Source organism: Thamnophis elegans, chromosome 11 (assembly GCF_009769535.1).
Source record: "Thamnophis elegans isolate rThaEle1 chromosome 11, rThaEle1.pri, whole genome shotgun sequence".
Classification (NCBI taxonomy): Eukaryota; Metazoa; Chordata; class Lepidosauria; order Squamata; family Colubridae; genus Thamnophis; species Thamnophis elegans.
The window spans coordinates 38,841,333-38,861,358 of NC_045551.1; the positions used below are offsets into that span (position 1 = coordinate 38,841,333).

General features: G+C 45.0%; 1 protein-coding gene across 1 annotated transcript in view; it reads right to left on the reverse strand.

Moving 5' to 3' along the window:
• Positions 1–19,700, reverse strand: part of TMEM255B (transmembrane protein 255B) — a 66,127-nt gene extending 46,427 nt beyond the window's left edge. Inside the window, exon 1 of the mRNA XM_032226920.1 lies at positions 19,641–19,700. Within this exon, the coding sequence (XP_032082811.1) occupies positions 19,641–19,698 (58 nt within the window). The 5' untranslated portion in view covers positions 19,699–19,700. The remainder of the gene's footprint in view (positions 1–19,640) is intronic.
• Between the last annotated feature and the right edge of the window lie 326 nt (positions 19,701–20,026).

Genomic DNA, 20,026 nt, shown 5'->3' on the forward strand with positions numbered 1-20,026 from the left:
GGAAAGTTCTATTCCAGGACACATTATGTAATACAAGATATCTATGATTTCATTTCTTCCCCCTTATTTTTTGTGCTGAAATGATACCAAAGATAAATTGGAAAAGTATCATATTGCCAGAGGTGCACTAATATTTCCTTGTTTCCTAAGATACATGATTCCTCTAAATCTGCTTTTTATCTGAAAGAAAGAAACATCTAAGGACGTTTCACATCACAAACAGGATTTCTACCAGTGAACATAAACCAATGACTCTATGTATAGTGAATTAAGGGCAGTTTTTATTTTTAAAATATTCTTTTAAAAAATTAAAATTTTAATTTTTTAAAAAAAGTATTTCATTAAAACCAAGAAAAATAAAGTAGCAAAGTTTCTGGGATTCTTTCCAGCCCTATTACCAGCTGTGGCCTTAGAAGGTGCCTATTTTCTTCTCTGTCTCAAAGGTCTAAGCATTGGGCCTGACAAAAACAGAAGCACAATTGCTCTGGAACTGGTAAACAGCAACCAGGTTTATTCAGGCCAGAGTCTCGGCACTCATTGAGTCTTGTTAAAGTTTGTTGTAAAGTCAGCCATTGCCTCCCGGCATCCTCTGTAGATGGTGGTCAACCACCATCTGGTAGCAGATTGGCCATCTTCAGATAACAGTCCTCCAGCTTGCACATTGAAGCGGCCGGTTACCGAACAAATGCATGCAGAGAGTAATTTGCCCAGGCTCCTCTCTGTGGGCCGCCACCGCTCTGTTAAGTACACTGCCAGTCAGCTGAATCTCAGCCTCCTGGTTAAGGTGACCAGATGTCCCGATTTCAGCGTGACAATCACGCTTTATAACAATTTGTCCCATTTCCCGGCGCGTTTTTAAAATGTCCCGATTTTCCAAAAGAAAGAACATGATGTTTTTCTGCAGGGAGAGCGACGGCTTTCCGGTGGCAGCAGCGCGGCGAGGAGGAGGCTCGGTCCTGGGCCAAGAGGCTCAGCCATCGGAAGGCTTTTTTTTTTTGCCCGCTTCTCTCGGGCGCCGCTCTCCCTGCAGCCATTTCTCCCTCTTTCTCCTTTTTGTCCTTTCTCCTCTTCCCCCCCAAAAGAGAACGAGAGGGAAAAAGAGGAGGTGGTGGGATAGGTGGGATCCTTGCTGCTTTCTGAGCTTGGTGAAGCAAGGATCCCATTATCCCCACTACCTCCTCTTTCTCCCTCTTTCTCCTTTTGTCCTTTCTCCTCTTCCCCCCCAAAGAGAACGAGAGGGAAAAAGAGGAGGTGGTGGGATAGTGGGATCCTTGCTGCTTTCTGAGCTTGGTGAAGCAAGGATCCCATTATCCCCACTACCTCCTCTTCTCCCTCTTTCTCCTTTTTGTCCTTTCTCCTCCTTCCTCCCCTAAAGAGAACAAGGGGGAGAAAGAGGAGATGGTGGGATAGTGGGATCCTTGCTGCTTTCTGAGCTTGGTGAAGCAAGGATCCCATTATCCCCACTACCTCCTCTTTCTCCCTCTTTCTCCTTTTTGTCCTTTCTCCTCCTTCCCCCCAAAAAGAGAACAAGGGGGAGAAAGAGGAGGTGGTAGGATAGTGGGATCCTTGCTGCTTTCTGAGCTTGGTGAAGCAAGGATCCCATTATCCCCACCACCTCCTCTTTCTCCCTCTTTCTCCTTTTTGTCCTTTCTCCTCCTTCCCCCCAAAAAGAGAATGAAAGGGAGAAAGAGGAGGTGGGGGGATAGTGGGATCCTTGCTGCTTTATTTTCTGGATTAAATGGATTATTTTCTGGATTGGGTGGAAATGTGCTTTCATTCATGATCCATTCCTATGACTTCGTGTATGTCCTGGAATAAATGTACAATAGTATTGTTTTCTTTTTCCATCATATTTTTCTTACAAAAAGATGAAAAGGATTGTTGATGGAGCTACCTGGCATTGGAAGGCAGGATTGTTCAGGTAGACCTCGACTTATGCCTGGTAACTGAGTGACTGTTCAAAGTTATGACAGACTCCTCCCTCCCTCCCAAAAGGTACGACCTGGTTCGAAGTTCTGATGCCTCATGTCTCCCTGCAATCACTCCATAACTGACCCACATTTATAGCCATTTGCAGAATCTTGTGGATATATGACTGTGACTTACATTTTTAAAAATTCTATGCACAATACTTTGAAATGTATTGTGCATAGAATTTTTAAAAATAGTTTTACTTCAATTAATTCTGTGTGGAATAGTTTGAAATGTTTTACTTCAATTTATTCTGTGTGGATTCTTTTTTTAAATTGTCTTAGACTATTTAAAAAAAGATTCTATCCAAAATAAATTGAAATAAACCATTGAAAAAGTGACTGATGACTATTTTTCACACTTAGCAACCGTTTCAGCATCCTCATGGTCACGTGATCAAAATTTTGATGTTTGGCAACAGATTCGTATTTATGATAGTTTCAGTGTCCTGGGGTCATGTAATCCGCCTTTTGTGACCTTTTGACAAATATATACTGTAAATTTTTTAATCAAGTCGTCCCCCCCCCCCCCGGTCAATCATGTCCCTCTTTACCAATCTGAAAATCTGGTCACCTTACTCCTGGTGCACCACCAATCAGCTGGACCAGGTGACCGAAACATCGCCATTGCCCAGTGTTATTCTCTGCTGAACAGCTGGTCAGTGGCCAGCTCTCAACCTCTCAGCACGCCGCCAATCAGCTGTTCTAGGTGGCTGGAACTGCCACCACCCATTTGCTGCTGCTGCTCGTCGTTGCTGCCGCCTTCTCCCAATCCCCCACCCCCACAAGAAGGCAAGCCCGCCAGGATTTGATATGCTGTAATAAAGTAATTGTGTTCCATCTATGTGTACAGATAAGTCGAGGCACCCACATGATTGACCTGATTTTATGTCCTTTCTGAGGCAGTTGTTAAGTGAATGCCATGGTCATAAAGTGAGGTCAAGTGAGGTGCTTTTTGCCAGAAAGCAGTTGAAAGTGCGTCATGTGAATGCAGAATGAGGCAACCACTCATCAAGGTGAGCCAGTTGCCAAGCATCCAAATGTGGATCTGTGACTTTGTGTGTGGTGTGTACATGTGCATGTGTGTTGCCATTGGCACTCCAGAATAGGGTTGTAGGTAGGGTGGGGTGTCTGTCATAACTAGGCACCTATGGCACCCACTATCCACATATCTTCCACTACGGATGTATTGGGCAAATGGATTTCCTTGCCAAGTCCTAATCCTACTCTTGTTCAGTCAGTTTTCTTATTATTCTGCTGCTAGATAACTAGACAAAGTCTTGATGGACAGATATTCTTACATATTTTTCCAATATTCTTTTAGTTTGAAAATAATTAAAATATGATGATGCACAGAAAACACAAGATAGTTGGAGAGAGAGGAAAACATGATCAACAGGTTTTAATAAGTGAATTAATTTTCAGACCCTTGAGGGCAAATGTAGTTTTAACTGTTAAGGAGCCATTAGAAAGGAATTGTTATTTTTTAAAAATAACAATATTTGACATATTGACATTTTAAACTTGCAACCTTATGCACCTTTGGGAAAAAAGGACCTACTGTGTCACTAGGACTTACTTCTCAATAAACAGAAAAGATTGTGTTGCAAATACTTATTATCAGAGCATTAGCATTTAGAGTGTGAAAGGAAGCCATTTAAGCATTACATACAGGTGTACAGATTAAATTGTCTTCATTCTTTCTTTAAACTAGGGAGGGAAACACAGTTGGGGTGGCTGATTAAACAAAATTATGGCCGAAGAGGTCTTTAAACCCTTTATGTCTGTCGTTAAAAATATGTCAAATGTTAGAAATCTACAGATGTATAAATAATAAAACCATTATCAGGTTAGTTTAGGTTATTTGAGAGACTTGAAAAGAACTTAAGAAAGGTAATGGCCTACCCACTGCTGCTTTCCTATTATAAGTATCCTTTTCCAAGCTGTTTTTCCTTTCTATGTGAATACTACTAGAAAATTACTGCCTACGTTTACATGGGATATTTAGTTTGGCTCTTACGAAAGTAGCATTTCACATAAGGAAAGCAGGAATTCTGGTGATAAACAAAGTTTGTGATATTCTCCTTAGAACCTTAGCATGCTTCCTCTTATACAAGATTTTCAATTAATGCTATTACCAAAAGTTGGCATTTTCTTCAAAAGTCTGAGAAAACTGAAATTGAATTCCAAAGCAACCAAATTCTTCAGATTTCAGGTGAAATCTTCACATACTTTATAAAAAAATGCTGTGTGGGTGTGTATGTTCCAGCATAACTCTGGACACCTCGAATAATTTCAACTAAACTTGGTACACTATGAATTACACCCTGGAAACAAAATACTGTGGGGTAAGACCCCCCCCCAACACCCGTGTGTGTGTGTGTGTGTGTGTGTGTGTGTGTGTGTGTGTTCCAGTATACTCCCTGAACGCCTGGGCCGCTGAAATGAAAAGGACTGAATTATATCTATAGTGTAAGGTGACCAGATTTTCAGATTGGAAAAAGAGGGACGCCCTTGACCGGGAGGGGGGGGGGCCTTTATTAAAAAAAATTTTTTTTGTCAAAAGGTCACCCCAGGACACTGAACCAGCATAAATACGAATCTGTTGCCAAACAAAATTTTGATCATGTGACCATGAGGATGCTGCAACGGTCGCTAAGTGTGAAAAATGTTTGCAACGGTCGCTAAGTGTGAAAAATGGTCATCAGTCACCTTTTTCAATGCCATTGTAACTTTGGTCACTAAATGTTTTCCCCCTCCTCGAGACACCACACCTTCTTCCTTCATTCCTCTTGCTTATCTACCTTCACCTTATCCGTCTTCGCTCTTTCCCTCTCTTCCTTCCTTTCTCCTTCCATCCTCTCTTCTTTCCTCACTCACTCCCTTCCTCCTTTTCTCTTCCTTCCTCCTTCCATTCTTTCAGCTTCATTTCTTTTGCCTATCTACCTTCTCTGTCTTTCTGCTTTCCATTCTCTCTTCCTCTTCGCTTCTGTTCCTTCCTTTCCTTTCCTATTTCTTCCTTCTTCCTTCCTTCTGCCTATCTACCTTCACCTTCTCTGTCTTTCTGCTCTGCTTCCCCTTTCCTCCTTCCCTCCCTTCTTTCCTTTCTAGTTCCATCTTTTCTTCTTTCCTCTCTCCCTCCCTTTTTCTTCCTTCCTTCCTTCCTCCCTCTTGCCTATCAACTTCATTCTCTTGTCTTTCTGCTCTTTCCCTCTCTTCCCTCTCTACCCCTTTTCTTCCTACCTCCTTCCCTCTTTTCTCCCTCCCTTCTTCTTTTTCTTCCTTTCTTCTTCCATCTTCCTCCTTCCATTCTTTCTCCTTCCATCCATCTTTTCTCCTTCCATCTTCTCACCCCCTCCCTTCTTCTTTTCCTTCCCCCTCCCTCCTTCCTTCCTCTCCTTCCCTTTCTCGCATACAGGAAGGAGGGGGGCGGCTTTCTAGTCGCTTTCACAGCATAATTTCTTTATCTAACTTTTAAAAAACAGTGTGCAAATCAAACTTGAGATTTTCGTAACCTGCGAAGCACCAAGTTATTATCTTCTGTTGTTGTTACAAATTCGCAGCTCCTCCATTCTTTCCGATAGGGAACTGCATTTCCCAAGATGCCTCAGGTCCTCAAAGCGCTGAATGCAGTTTTGCAATTGACTCCAGCGAGGCCCGGTAGCCGCCGGCGGGGTGGCTGTCAGGGCACTGACGGCGGAGCGGACGCGCCCAGTTTGTTACTGCTTCCAGGGATCGAGACGGACGAGGGAAGCGGCGGTGGCAGACGTCGGATGTTGGCAGCGACTGTAACAACCACACGGGCGAGGTGCGGAGGAAGAACGGAAGGTCCCTCCCGCCCACGACGAAGGCTCCAGCCATGGACGAGCAGGCTGGCCCCGGCGTCTTCTTCAACAACAACAACAACACGCTGCTCTTGCTGCCACCTCCGGGTGGGAAGCAACCATGCCTCACGGACTCGCTTCCCTCCGCAACACAGGCGCCGCACAGGCGTGGTTGCTTCCCACCCGGAGGTGGTGGCAAGAGCAGCGCGTTGTTGTTGTTGGGGCCAGCCTGCTCGTCCATGGCTGGAGCCGTCGTCGCGGGCAGGAGGGACCTTCCGTTCTTCCTCTGCACCTCGCCCGAGCGGTCGTTACAGTCGCTGCCGACGTCCGATGTCCGCCACCGCCGCTTCCCTCGTCCATCTCGATCCCTGGAAGCAGTAACAAACTGGCCGCGTCCGCTCCACCGTCAGCGCCCTGACAGCCACCCCAGGCTCTGGAAGAGGCAGAGGTAAAGAAGGCGGTGGCGGCAGGGGGGACCCGCAGTTCGCTTCCCACCACAGCACAGGCGCCGCCAGCGGGCTTGCTTTGCTGAACACGGGGGCGAGCGTCTCTCCCTTCGGCTGCAGCTTCCTTTCCTCTCTCCGCCCTGCTTCTCCACCTCTTCCTGGGGATTGTGGAGGAATCTTGGTCTGGCATCATTGAGGAGAACCTGCCAAGCAGTGGCGGCGGCAGCAGTGGCAAAGGCAGCCAGGAAGGTCTGATCCTGGCCCGAGAAGACCCAGGCTACCCTCCCCATCTTCTAGCGGTGGGTATTTGCTAGTGATGAGCCTCGAAACAGGCGCGCGGCAGTTCTCCTCAATGATGCCAGACCAAGATTCCTCCACGATCCCCAGGAAGAGGCGGAGAAGCGAAAAGCAGCTATAACATCCGCCTCCTCCGGCGCTCCCACGGGTCGCTGTGTCCTGGAGCCCGCCCTTTCCTTTTTCTCCTTTCGCGTGCTCACTCCCCACTCCATGCGGGCGGCGGAGGGGAAGGAGTCTCTGGTGGCTGCTGCAGCAGCAGCAGAAGCGGTGGCGACGGCTGGAGCACAAATCCGGGCAGGTGGTTCTGGCTGTCCCTTCCCCAAGCATATCCCATTGCTGCTGGCGCCGCGGCGGGAGGAGCGAGCGAGAGAGCCACCGACCGACCCCGCCGTCCCATCGCCGACTCCAACTCAGCGGGCGAAGGGGCGAACTCTCATTAGCAGCGGGGATGGTTAAATGTTACATCGGAAGATTGATGGGGTATTTTAGAATTCAATCAGCGCAGTAACAACTAAACAGGCAGGCATGCCAAGTGGCACAGGACAGGCAAGAATTTACCAGGGGCTTTTTAATTAGGGGTGGAGGGAGATGGACCTCAATTCAGGACCGCGTGAGGGAGTCCTGTTTTTTCAAGCAAGAATTCTCAAAGAGCAGTTGCTGCCGCGAACGAAAAGCAGTTTTTAACCCCAAGCGCGATGCCACGAATGTCACTATTTCCATCCAAGCCGCCACCACAATCCTTGCAAGCCGGCAAGAAAGCGGAAGCAAGAAGAAAAAATAAATAAATAACCACCCTCCCAAGCAGCCGGAGCTTGCAAATGGCGACGTTGCAATGAGGGTCGTACTCCTGACCCTCTAAAACTCTCGGGAAACTCCTTCGCAGCCACGGGGGGGACCCCATCACAGGAGCAGCCCCACTGGCGGGAGAACGATGGGACGGCTGCGAAAAGGCACAAGGGGGGGGAGATTGACAGCAAGGGTCCGTCCCGCCGCTCGCCTTAAAGTTCTCGCCTAGCCGAACTCTGGGGTTGCAGCCGCTGCTCGCCATTCCCTCAACTCAGAGTACAGAGCGCGCGCAAAACCCTGCCATGCGGGACTCCCCGCAAACCTCTCGCATATTCCCCCCCCCGCTTGCTCCGTCTTACCAGATTTTGGGGGGTATCTGTAGAGGGAATTGGACGACATCCACCTCTTCCACTCCGGCGTTCTGCCGGCTGGTGAGCGCTCCCATGCTTCAGGCACGGCGGCAGAGGGTATCCGGGGTTGCAGAGGGGGGGCAGAGAGGAGGGGGGGTCAGCTTCCCAGTTCGCGGCAGACCTTTTCTAGCCGGCTCAAAGGACTTCCCCGGACTTGCTTTGCTGAGCAGGGGCTTTAGTAGAAAGGAAAGCAACTTCAGAGCTGGTATCGGGCCGGCAAAGGCTTCCCACTGCCGGCATGACTTTGAAGTGCGGCTTGCCTTCCACACGGGCCGACATGGAAGGCAAGCCAGCCCTTCAAACTCATGCCGGCACTTTAGCGTGCCCCTCGCCGCCATTCAGCGAAAGATGTTTCGCTGAATGGCGGGCGAGTTCTAAACTGCCGGCATGACTTTGAAAGGGCTGGATTGCCTTCTGCGCGGGCCGACGTGGAAGGCAAGCGGCAAGCCAACACTTCAAAGTCGTGCCGGCAGGCAGGGCTGGAGCGAGCGAGCGAGCGTGCTCCGTCCCGGTGGGTGCATGAGCGGAGCACTTTTCCAGCGCTCCTGTGCCTGGAGAGCCCTCTGCATATGAGCCCGGGATCCGCCGTTTGCGCTCCCTTGCTCTGCCTCGCCACCCGCCTTCCTATCTAGGGACTCCTCCAGCAGAAATAGCAGAGTCGCGTCGAGCGCCGCTCTGCCTTTCTCTGCGCTCTTCCCGCCCGACGCCCAGAGCCTCCCAGCCCGCCCGGCCCGGGGTGAGTCAGCTGCAGTGCAGCGGGCGGCGATCCCGCCACCCCCCCACTCGCCCCCCGTCACTTACTCTGAGTTCGGAGAAGAAGCGGCGGCCCCAGGTGGCACTTTTCGCAGAGGTTTTCCCACAGCTTGTCCGGAAGTGGAGCTGGAAAGGCGAGCTCGCTCCCCGCTCACTCGCTACGCTACCCCGCCCATGCGAGCGGCAACGGATGGGCGGGGGACTCATGCGGCATGCTAAGCGACTCCAGCCAATCAGTGAGCTGGCTGGGATGGAAAACTTTAAGCACGCCGCGTTTTCCATCCCAGCCAGCTCACTGATTGGCTGGAGTCCAGGCCAATCCAATCAGTGAGCGGCAGGCTGGGCTGGCTTAAATTTGTAGGTAGGTAGGATAGAGAACAGAACGATGAGCCAGCCCAGCAAGCTAGCAGCTGATGGGCGGGAGCTGCGAGCGCCAAAAAAAGCGTGCTTTTTAAAAAAGCGGGCGGGACGCGGGAAAATGCATTAAAAAGCGGGGGTGTCCCGCCAAAAGCGGGACGTCTGGTCACCTTACTATAGTGTCAAGTCACAGTACTTTTGAGAGTGATAGTGTGTATTTTGGATTTAAGTTCTGTTAAGATACAGCCTGTTGTGCCTTAAAATGACTTCTACTGTACAGCACAGTAGAGTTGCTATGGTAACGGCTTCACAGTACTACACAAGGGGGCTCCCTCTAATACAGGATTGGGATAAATACATACCTGGACTACGCTGGGTTATCAGCTAGTTAAAAATAAAATAACCATGCTGAAAACAAAAGCTGACCTTTCCTTTTCCTAGATCAATACTTTGTCCTGAAAATTACCACATTCATATTCTAGTTACATCCATGAACATTCTCAGTCTATTATACTTCACAAGACTGGCTTTAGATTATTGTAAAACAAGCATGTTTTCAAATTCTCAAAAATAAGCAAAATATCTACTCTCAGAGGTTGTGATGAATTGTTTCAGTTTTCAGTTTCAGTTTAATAAAATTTGTATGCCGCCCACTCCCATTGGGACTCTGGGCGGCTCACAGGCAAAAATAAAAAGCATTTAAAAAAATTTAAGATAAGAAATACAATTATTAAAATTAACACACCATCCATTCTATCTAAGTGGGGCTGGATATTAATCAACAGCCCCAGGCCTGCCGGAACAGCCAGGTCTTGGTGGCTTTACGGAAGGCTGGGAGTGTGGTAAGGGTCCGGATCTCTTTGGGTAGATTGTTCCACAGGGCCAGCGCAGCTACAGAGAAGGCCCTCCCCCGGGGGGCTGCCAGCCGGTATTGTCTGGTCGACGCACCCGGAGGAGACCCAACCTGTGCAATCTTATTGGTCGTTGGGAGATAAGTGGCAGGAGGTGGTCTCTCAGGTAGCCAGGTCCTAAACCATGTAGGACTTTAAAAGTAATGACTAGCACCTTGAAGTGCGTCCAGAGACCAATGGGGAGCCAGTGCAGCTCGCGGAGGATAGGTGTAACATGGGTGTATCTAGGTGAACCCAGTATCGCTCACACGGCTGCATTCTGGACCAACTGCAGTCTTCGAACACTCTTCAGGGGCAGCCCCATGTAGAGCGCATCACAGTAATCCAGTCTTGAGGTGACGAGGGCATGAGTGACCATTCGAAGTGCCTCCCGGTCCAGGTAGGGCCGCAACTGGTGCACCAGGCGAACCTGGGCAACACCCCCTGGTCACAGCTGACAGATGGTGTTCTAACATCAGTTGTGGATCCAGGAGGACACTCAAATTGCGGGCCTTCTCTGAGGGGTTTATAATTTCACCCCCCAGGCTAAGAGGTGGAATGTCTGGACTATCCTTGGGAGGCAGCATCAATAGCCGCTCGGTCTTGTCTGGATTGAGTGCAAGCTTGTTCACTCCCATCCAGACCCTGACAGCCTCCAGGCACTGGCACATCACTTCTACTGCTTCGCTGAGTTGGCACGGAGCGGACAGATACAATTGAGTATCGTCCGCATATTGATGATATTTGATCCCGTGCCGGCATATGATCTCACCCAGCGGCTTCATGTAGATATTAAATAGGAGGAGGGACAGGACCGAACCCTGCGGCACCCCATATTTGAGGGGTCTAGGGGTCGATCTCTGTCCCCCAACCAATATTGACTGCAACCTGTCTGAGAGGTAGGAGGAGAACCACCTTAAGACGGTGCCTCCCACTCCCACCTCTCGTAACAACAAAAATTGTTGTTAATTGTTGCTAATTTTGAAAGACATGGAAAGAAAATAGTGTTTGTTCTGTGGTGATGAGGTAAGTAATCAATGGCCTGTTTATTCCCATTCGACTTTTGCAATAAATTCTCAATGGATTTCTTGGAATGGAAGTCGTTCAGGTTTTATTATATCATTGCATTGATACCTTACTACTGATTTCCCACAGGTTGGGGCACCTGACCATTTACTATGAATAAATGTATCACTAAAGTAAATCAAGCACCTGTCTGTAGCTTTCTTCTTGTATAGTGTGAGCCCAAATGCATGTTTCTCTTCTTATCATTTCTGAATTGCTTTGATTGCAGGTCTTTTTTGAGAGTTTTTTTCCCCACAAAAGTGGGATAAGATCTAGATCTCTATTTATGACCGGAAGACAAATCCCAAAGAAGAGAAAGGCAAAGCCAACACAATCTGCCATGCATAGTAGCGGTGCCATAGTAGCGGTGCCAGTAAGTTTCCTCCTTTGGGAGTTATGCAAAATTGCAATGCCCGTCCATAGTGAAGAGACAAAGCTTTGGTCACAACATAAAACAATGTTACTTTTGAGAATCTGACACCCTCTTCCCAACCGATGTCCATGCAAATCGAGGTGATTTCATGCCTGATTTGTATTCATGTGTAGGAAAAAAAAACTCGAAACTGAAATGTAATATTCCTGATGCTCAGGGTTATTTCACACAAGAGGAACTTTTATGCAGAATTACTTCCATATAGGAAGCCCACATCATAGCTATCCTACAAATGCAAGAAATAGATAGAGGTTTATGCAACCAGTACAATTCTATGCTTCATAGGAAAGGATAGGAAATGTCATAAATTAAGGCGAAGGTGTACAGTACACCCAGCTAAGTGTCATGCTTCAAAGCCACTGGAGACAAGCAAGAGCAGGATGTGCCTAATCTCTTCTTTCTGGACAATTTACTGGCTTCAGGTTTCCTGCGTTTGCAAGTTGGACACTTTTCCTTGCAGTGAAGGAGGGAGGGAGACAAAGGGGAAGAGATAATTTAAAGAAAAAATTGACCAGAACTTCCCTTTTTTTTTGTTGATGCTCTTTCATGTCCTGTTCCTCTTTTTGAACCTCTGAGCTGATAGAAATGGAGAGAGAGAGAGGTGAGAGCAAAGGTAAATGAAGAGAGAGGCTGAAAAAACTCAAAAGGGCAGCCACGGCATGCCATAAAAGACATAGCCATTTTTTTATGGGTGGGGTTTCATTTACATGGCTGTGGCTGCTCTCGACTTTTCAGGGGTCCTTCTCTGTGACAGCCCTGGATAGGTAAAGGCTTACCTTACCTGGCTAATTGTTATTTCAATGAGTCTCCATGTATAAGAGATAAAGGAACTTTTTGTCTTCTTTTTCCCCTCCTGTCGGAAGTTAGCACCCACCCCTCTCCTAGAAAAATGAAATATTCTAGAAAATATTAAAAAGGCAGAATATTATATTTCCCTGAATGAGAAATGGAGAAACATGTTTTTAGGAGAAACAGACTCACTCTTAATAGTCCCCACCATCCTCAATAGCCCACAGCAGATGTCCGCACTTAAGAGATAAAGAGATAGCTAGGTCTATTCATAGGCAAATGCCCTCACCCAAGATAGGATTAGCCTTACCCATCTCACCATATGGCACTTGGAAAGATTACATCACCCAGCAAGGCTCAACCAAGCCTGGGACTCAGGACAGCCTATAGAGTTGCCCCTGAATGGCCCCATGGGAGTCTGACAACCAATCAGAATACAAGCTCAAATTCAAAAGCCCAGAGAGGGTATAAAATTTAAGCACTCTCAGCATCTCTCCACTTTTTCTTCATTGAACATCTTCAAGGCATGTGATCCAGTCCACCATTTAAACCATCTTTCCAAACAGCCACCATGTTTCCAGTGTTTTTCTCCCCACTTGGAACTGAACCCAGAAACATTGTTTCCAACACTCCTACTCAATATGGGACGTTGTGCTTTTTAATTAAGCATCATTCTTTCTGCACTCTGCTAGCAACGCATCTTCAAACAAGGGCTCCTATTGAATTTAGATATCGGAATGCTGCCCTTTATATCTTGTCTTTGAACTAACAGAAAGCACTCAATGAGGGAGAATCAAAACAAAATCCAGACACCCACACCAAATTAAAGCACAATTAACAAATAATTAAAACGCATTAAAACTGAATGATAAAGATCACAACAAACCCATCCAAACGTTCTTTGCCCAAGACCCCAATTTCTCTAAAGTGAGCTTGAGCTAAGCTTGACGTACCATGAAATTCAGCTTGTTCTATTTATTTTTTTTGTTATTCTGTGCTTATATTCTAAGTGCTTCAGTCCCAAAGACTGCTATAGGGATAGACCAGCAGCAAAATTTGGCATGCCAGTTCAGACATATATTTTCATATCAGATTCAAATCCTAATTTGCAGACTCATAGTCCAAGCAAATTAACAAAGATGAGAATGTTGTGGGTCATGTAAATATTTCCATAGCAACTCATTTCTTTTGAGTAAACATGCACAAGATGTGCAAAAAGTACAGAAAATAGATTTTATGAAATGCAGACAGTAGGTCATGCATTATAAAAGGCTATCCTAGTGGGGCATATCAAACTCAATTCAGTTGAAAATACTAGTGTTTAATCACTAATGGGACAACTGGGCAGTAAAGTTTTTTTTAATGTTTATTTGAATATTACACATTTAAATAACAATATGGTAGTTAAAAAAGTCATGTCATCTGAATTTTCTAAGATAGAAAATTATTAATTATTACCATCATATTTTGCTTTTTTATTGTCTGTAGATTGTTTAAAGCTGCTTTTATTTTAACAAATCACAGAGGTAAATGAAATGTGGTGGTTAACATGCTGAAAAGAGATACAAGGTCTTCTTTTAACAATTGCTTCCTCTAATTAAGTGCTCAATTTGTCCAAAGGGCAGAAACTAATCACCAGGTTTTGCTTCGAACCTCAGCTCAATAATCTCTCTAAATGTAAGTTCTTGGTTTATTAATTAAGAATGTACGTAATAGAATTGTCTGTTGTATATGATACCTCTTCTTGAATTGTAAAGTAAAAGAACATTAATTTGATTTTGTCACTATGATTATATTACTTTGGGGTCAGTGGTGGGTTTCAAAAATTTTTGGAACCTCTTCTGCAGGTGTGGCCTGCTTTGTGGGAGTGGCTTGCCAGCCATGTGACCGGGTGGGAATGGCTTGCCAGCCATGAGACTAAGTGGGAGTGGCTTGGCAGTCATGTGTCTGGGTGGGCGTGGCCAACTTGTAAAATGTGATGAAACTCACTTAACAACACTCTTGCTTAGCAACCAAAATGTTGGTTCAGAAACTCTGGCATTTGAAGCACGCAAAGCTGTCAAGTTACAAGACTATTGCACCCCTAACCCTTTAGAAAAAAAACCCCAGGGATGTTCAAACGTGACAGCTTTAAGACTTTAAGAGGCAGTGGGGCGATTGGTGAGCCAGCCCATCAGTGAGCGGTGGGCGGGGCAAGCATGGTGCGGATGGGCGGGGGGGGGAGCTGGAACCGGTTCTAAACAGCATGGTAGATTTGTGGAACCTCTTCTATAGAAGAGATTAGAATTGGCAGGAACCCACCCCTGTTTGGGGTCCATTGTTTAACTAATAAAGGGTTGAATAATGGTTTAAAATAACAAGGTTCAAATAACATCTATATTTTTAATGACTAAAGACAAATGACTTTCACAGAAAGAGTATTTATGTTAAAGATATTTTTCCCTTTTGTAATAGGCATAGTATTAATTCAGTAACCACTCAACAATAAAGTAATTGAGACACTTTATTTTGCAAAGATATATTATTAGCTGCAATGAATATTTGGAAAGCCATAAAGAACTAGCTTGGTGAGGTGGTTAAGACACCAGGCTAGAACAGGGGTGGCTTCTGGCAGGCACTACTGCTGGTTTGCTCATGGGCGCACTGTGTGTGCATGTGCAATGCAATAAAAATTGTTCTGCGCATGCGCAGAAGGGGAAAACAAGATGATGGCGCCACCCGGACAACTGGTTTGCGAGTATAGCAGGCTTGGATCACTGCCCGTTCCAGCGACCCAGGCCATCAAACCACTACCGGTTTGGCTGATCTGGTCCGAACCGGTAGGAACCCACCATGGGGCTAGAAACAGGGAGATTGTTAGTTCTCCAAGAATCAGACATGAATAAGTAAAATTGAATTAAAAAGTTTAATTTGAAGTACATTTTCTATTCATTTTTGCTAATCTTATTATTTCTAAAAAGCAATATCATTATCATTGAGGAAAAATGTCAACCACATTATCCAAATAGTATTGTGAGATTACAGGCAGTCCTTGACTTACAACAGTTCATTTAGTGACCATTTGAAGTTACAACACTGAAACAAAACACTTAACAAACATGTTATTAACTTAACAACTGCAGTGATTCACTTAACAACTATGGCAAGAAAGGTCACAAAATGGGGCAAAATTCACTTAACTGTCTCACTTAGCAACAGAAATTTTGAGCTCAATTATGGTTGTAAGTAAAGGACTACCTGTATTGCAAGAGAATATTAAATGAGTTCTCCTTGACTCCTGGTGACTTCACAGATATGTCAATGTAGAATCTTGGCAAGAATCCAAAATGGTTTGCCGTTGTTTTCTCCTATTTATTTCCTAGCCAGCAATCCTGATATTTCTGGCCAATTTCCCATCTAAGTACCAACCACATCTAACATTGGCTAGGTGTTAACCTAAGTTGACCATATGCTGCCACCTATAAACATTTAAATCTTACATATTATAAAGCAAAAAAACCCATAATTTTACATATAGTGCAACTTTGCAGTCACTGCTTTCTAATTCTTCTCACATTTCTCCCTCTCGCAAGCAGAATAATGCTCCATTTTAAAGCATACTTCATTGGAAATAAGTTCCCTGAAAACCACTGGTATCTAATTCCATATGCCTAATTTCAAAATTAAGGTAATTTGGAAGGAAAAACCATTATTGTGAGTACAATTATAATTATACAAAGATTATCCGACTGAATTTAACTGGAGGTGTTCCAAAGAGAATCCTTACATTCCAAAACAGAATGCTTTATGTCTGTTCTTTTCTCTTTTAGATTCTCATAATGTTAGATATTATGGGACAATAAAGGGATGCGGTGGCTCAATGGCTAAGATGCTGAGCTTGTCGATCAGTAATGTCGGCAGTTCAGTGGTTTGAATCCTAACGTTGCGTAATGGAGTGAGCTCCCGTTACTTGTCCCAGCTTCTGCCAACCTAGCAGTTCAAAAGCATGTTAAAATGTAGAAGTAGAAAATAGTAGCCACCTTTGGTGGGAAGGTAACAGTATTCCGTGCATCTTCGGCCTTTAGTCATGCCAGCCACATGACTATGGAGATGTATTTGGACAGTGCAGGCTCTTCGGCTTTGAAACAGAGATGAGCACCGCCCCCTAGAGTTGGGAACAACTAGCACATATGTGCAAGGAGAACCTTTACCTTTAATGTTAAGACATTATGGGTCATATTATTTTATAACACAGTAATAAGAAAGTAAGGAAGATTTAAGTTAGGAAGATAATTTTATTCTACAAGTCAAAGGAAAATCATACAGCAGGATCTAACAGGTAGCAGGTAGTCCTAAATTATGATAGTTCGCTTAGTAACTTTTTTAAAGTTACAACGGACCTCCCCAGGATATTTATGACCTGGTTCTAAAATCCCAATGGCTGCTGCCCCCCCCCAGTCATGTGATCACATTTTGGGCAGTTGGCAAGCAGCCCACATTTACAGTTATTTGCACTGTCCATGGTCTCGTTTTTGCTGAAAGCTAGTTCAGCAAAACTAGCTCATATTGGACAGTGGGTTTGTTTAATGCCTGCCACATGAAAGGTTGTAAAATCCAGTTGGTCATGTTGGTGAACCCTCTTTGTGTCACAGTGTATGACAGTAATGGGCCGCAGGCTTCATTGTGGTTGTCAGTTGGAAACCACTTGTATCTATTTCAAATTCCTACTGAAAAAAAGGAAGAAGAGTTAGTCCTTATAAATGGATTTTAAAGCTGTTAACTATAGCTGGGTTAAGGTTTTCTTTCTAGAAAGTAAATAATTATGAACTGCCTACTGATGCTTTTTCTGCTAGAAATGTGCATTCTACATATTGTGTGATAATTCTAAACAAATAGCAAAGATGCATTCTGCATAAGACTCAAATATTTCTGGGTTACATCACACTGAAATTCTTAATATTGTGATTTCTTATTCTGTCTATTAAAAACACCACTCTTGTCTAGATAAGAATGTGCTGCCTTCCTGTGCTTTGTACTCAATGTTGTGAGTAAATTCACAAGATGGAAATTATTGTGTAAACACTGCTCAGGTACCTGGCTTTCATTTCCAGCAGCAAGAGGCTATCTCTCCTCCAGCAAACGTGTGGAAGACTTTTAGATGTTACACTCTATGTATGTGTGTTTGTGTGTGTGTGCCTTATTTGTAAACAGGAGTCCTAATGAGAATTCTGGTTCTGTAATTTTAATTTTTGCTCAATTAATTTAATTCAGAGCTGTGACCTGCTTCCTTAGTTGTTCATTTCCAGTCCTGCTTGTTGCTACATAGTTATGACATGGATATATGAAGTTTATCACACAACATCCTTAGGTATTATTATAACTATACTTAAAGATTTAATCTTCAATTTGATTCACAATTCACCAGTCTGGGACTGGTAAAAATGTAACACTTCAAATCCTAACCAAGGACCCAAGAGCTATTAAGGCAGCGTCTGGGCATATAGGCAGATTTTCCATATGTCATTCTAGGCAGCCCTTTGGGTATTGCTCCAAGGGCTCCTATTACTATTGATACAAGCATTGATTTCTTCCTCCATAATTGCTCAATTTCAATTTGCAAATCACAATATTTTGTTATTTTTTTTCTAGCTGTTTCTCCTCAATTCATGCATCCCCTGGTGTTGCAATTATCAATGCACCAAACAAAAAAGGTTGGTGATGTCAGGCATGTTGTGGCCCAGATGTCTGTATATTGTATGGCATTGTTACATTAGCCAGGAGAGCACAATGCTATTGCAGAGTAGTAGTTGGCTGCAAAGTTGCTAGCTCCGCTGTATAGGAAACACTTCTGCACTTCCCAAGGTGCACCATAGAAGGGGGAGCTGGCTTCGCATCAGAAAAAAAGATGAGCATCTCTTTCTGCAGAGTCATTCAAGCCCACCTCCCTCCCCGAAGCTATCTTGCAAATGGGCACCACAACTGGGAAGGTTCAGAGCCTGGACGAATATGATTGATTGCATGGTGCACCAACGTATCTCCCCACTGAAGTGGTGCCTATTTATCTACTCGCATACCACATGCTATCAAACTGTTAGGTGGATAGAAGTTGAAGTGAATGATGGGTGTTCATCCCACCACACAATGTTAGTCATGAAGCCACTAAGCATTGTGCCTCTATCCATAGATAGCTGAGACATGACTCAAAAGGATATTCCTATGATTTTTTTTTCTGAATGCACTTCTCTTAAATATATGTCTGGGACTTCATCTAAGTTTAGGAAAGTGGACACCATTTGCTATGTAGGAAGCTCTTGCAGGATAGAGATGGATTCATTGCTCTTCCAATGAATTCTTTTTCTGGTAATGAATGGCCAGTCTTAGCTGTAATCCATGAGCTCCTCCATAACTACAAGATGAAATAACGAGACAGACAGAAAGACATAGATAGACAGATATAAATGATAGATGGATGATATAGTAGATAGATAGACAGACAGACAGACAGACAGACAGACATAGATGAGATAGATAGATAGACAGACATGAATAAAAAATATTAACTATGCTTTTACTGTAAAAGTTGCCTGAAATCTGAAAGTTTTTCAAACCTGATCAGAATATATATATTTTCCTGAAATAATCAGGCATTTAACCATTTCACAATATTCAATAAAGGACTAATGAAATGGCAAAGAAGCAAAATCCCTAAGTATTGAAGACCTTAGCTTGAAAGCTGTTCTAATAGCTACCAGTCGCTTTCCCAAATTTATCATACAACATACTGATCGCTTATGATAACCAACAAGGTTATCATAATAACCACAATGATAACCACAATGTCCAGACACTTTTAGAAAATACTTGTATTTCTTTAACCATCTAAGCAGCTGACATCGGAAACTGCAGGAGGACCACAAGGAACGATGTCTGATGATATATTTTTCTTTATATACATAATTTGAGATGAGGTTTGTGTACAGTGCTGGCTTTTCATGACCCATCTTACAGTCTGGTGTTCATGATCTTTGAGTAGAAGGGAAGAGGCATATCTTTGACAGGGGAGCTCATATGCAAGACTTCTCAAACTCTGATAAACAGAACAACTCCAAAAGTTAAGAAACTACAGGATACTGAAATAATTGAGATGGAGGCAATAATAAAACCAATGTGTGTGTGGGGGGGGGGGTATGATACTAATCTATATCTCCTTTTATAAAAATGTTTACTTGAAAATGAAACGGAACTTAAAGTGCATCCTTACTATTGGTAATTGTCTGCAAATACAAGTTAAAGTGAATTAGGATCCCACTTGTCAGCTCACCTTCTGAACACGTATCGTGGTCATGTGAATTCGCATGGGGGGGGGGAGAACCCGAGAGCGTCCTTGAATACTTTCTGGACTGTAGCCGGTTCAGGGGAGGCGAGGAGAGGAGGAGGGAAGGGTCCACGGTGTATAAGCTCTCACCTAAGCGACCCCAGAAGGAAACAACTCCGCACTCTAACGCCCTCGCCCCTTAAACCGTTTGCCCCGTCGAAAGCAATGGGGTTTTTGAACCCTTCCATCTGAGGAGAGGGGGGCGCCCCGAAACCTCAAACCCGCGAGGAAACGGCCCTCCGGACTCGGCCAGCGTCTGTACTTACCTGCGGGGTCCAGCATGGCTAAAGGCTCGGTGGAGACAGGGGCAACGGAAGGCTGCATCCGCCCAGCGACGGTGGGACCCGGCCGGCAGGATGCAGAGCCCGTCCCCGGGCATCGACCTACCGGTCCTGCGAAGATAAGGCAGGAGTCGCGGGAGGCAGGGCAGAGGAGGCGCCGCCGGAGCCCGAGGAGGAGCGAAGGTGGCCTTTCGAGATGACCGAGGGCGACCCGGGGCCTCTTCGGGGCAGAGGCTCCGCTCCAGCGTCGGGCAGGAGAAAGAGGAGCATCTGCCCTCGTACTGAAGCTCCGCTCCTTTTTCCTTCCGACAGCTGCCCGAATAGAAGTGTGTGTGTGTGTGTGTGTGTGTGAGAGAGAGAGAGAGAGAGAG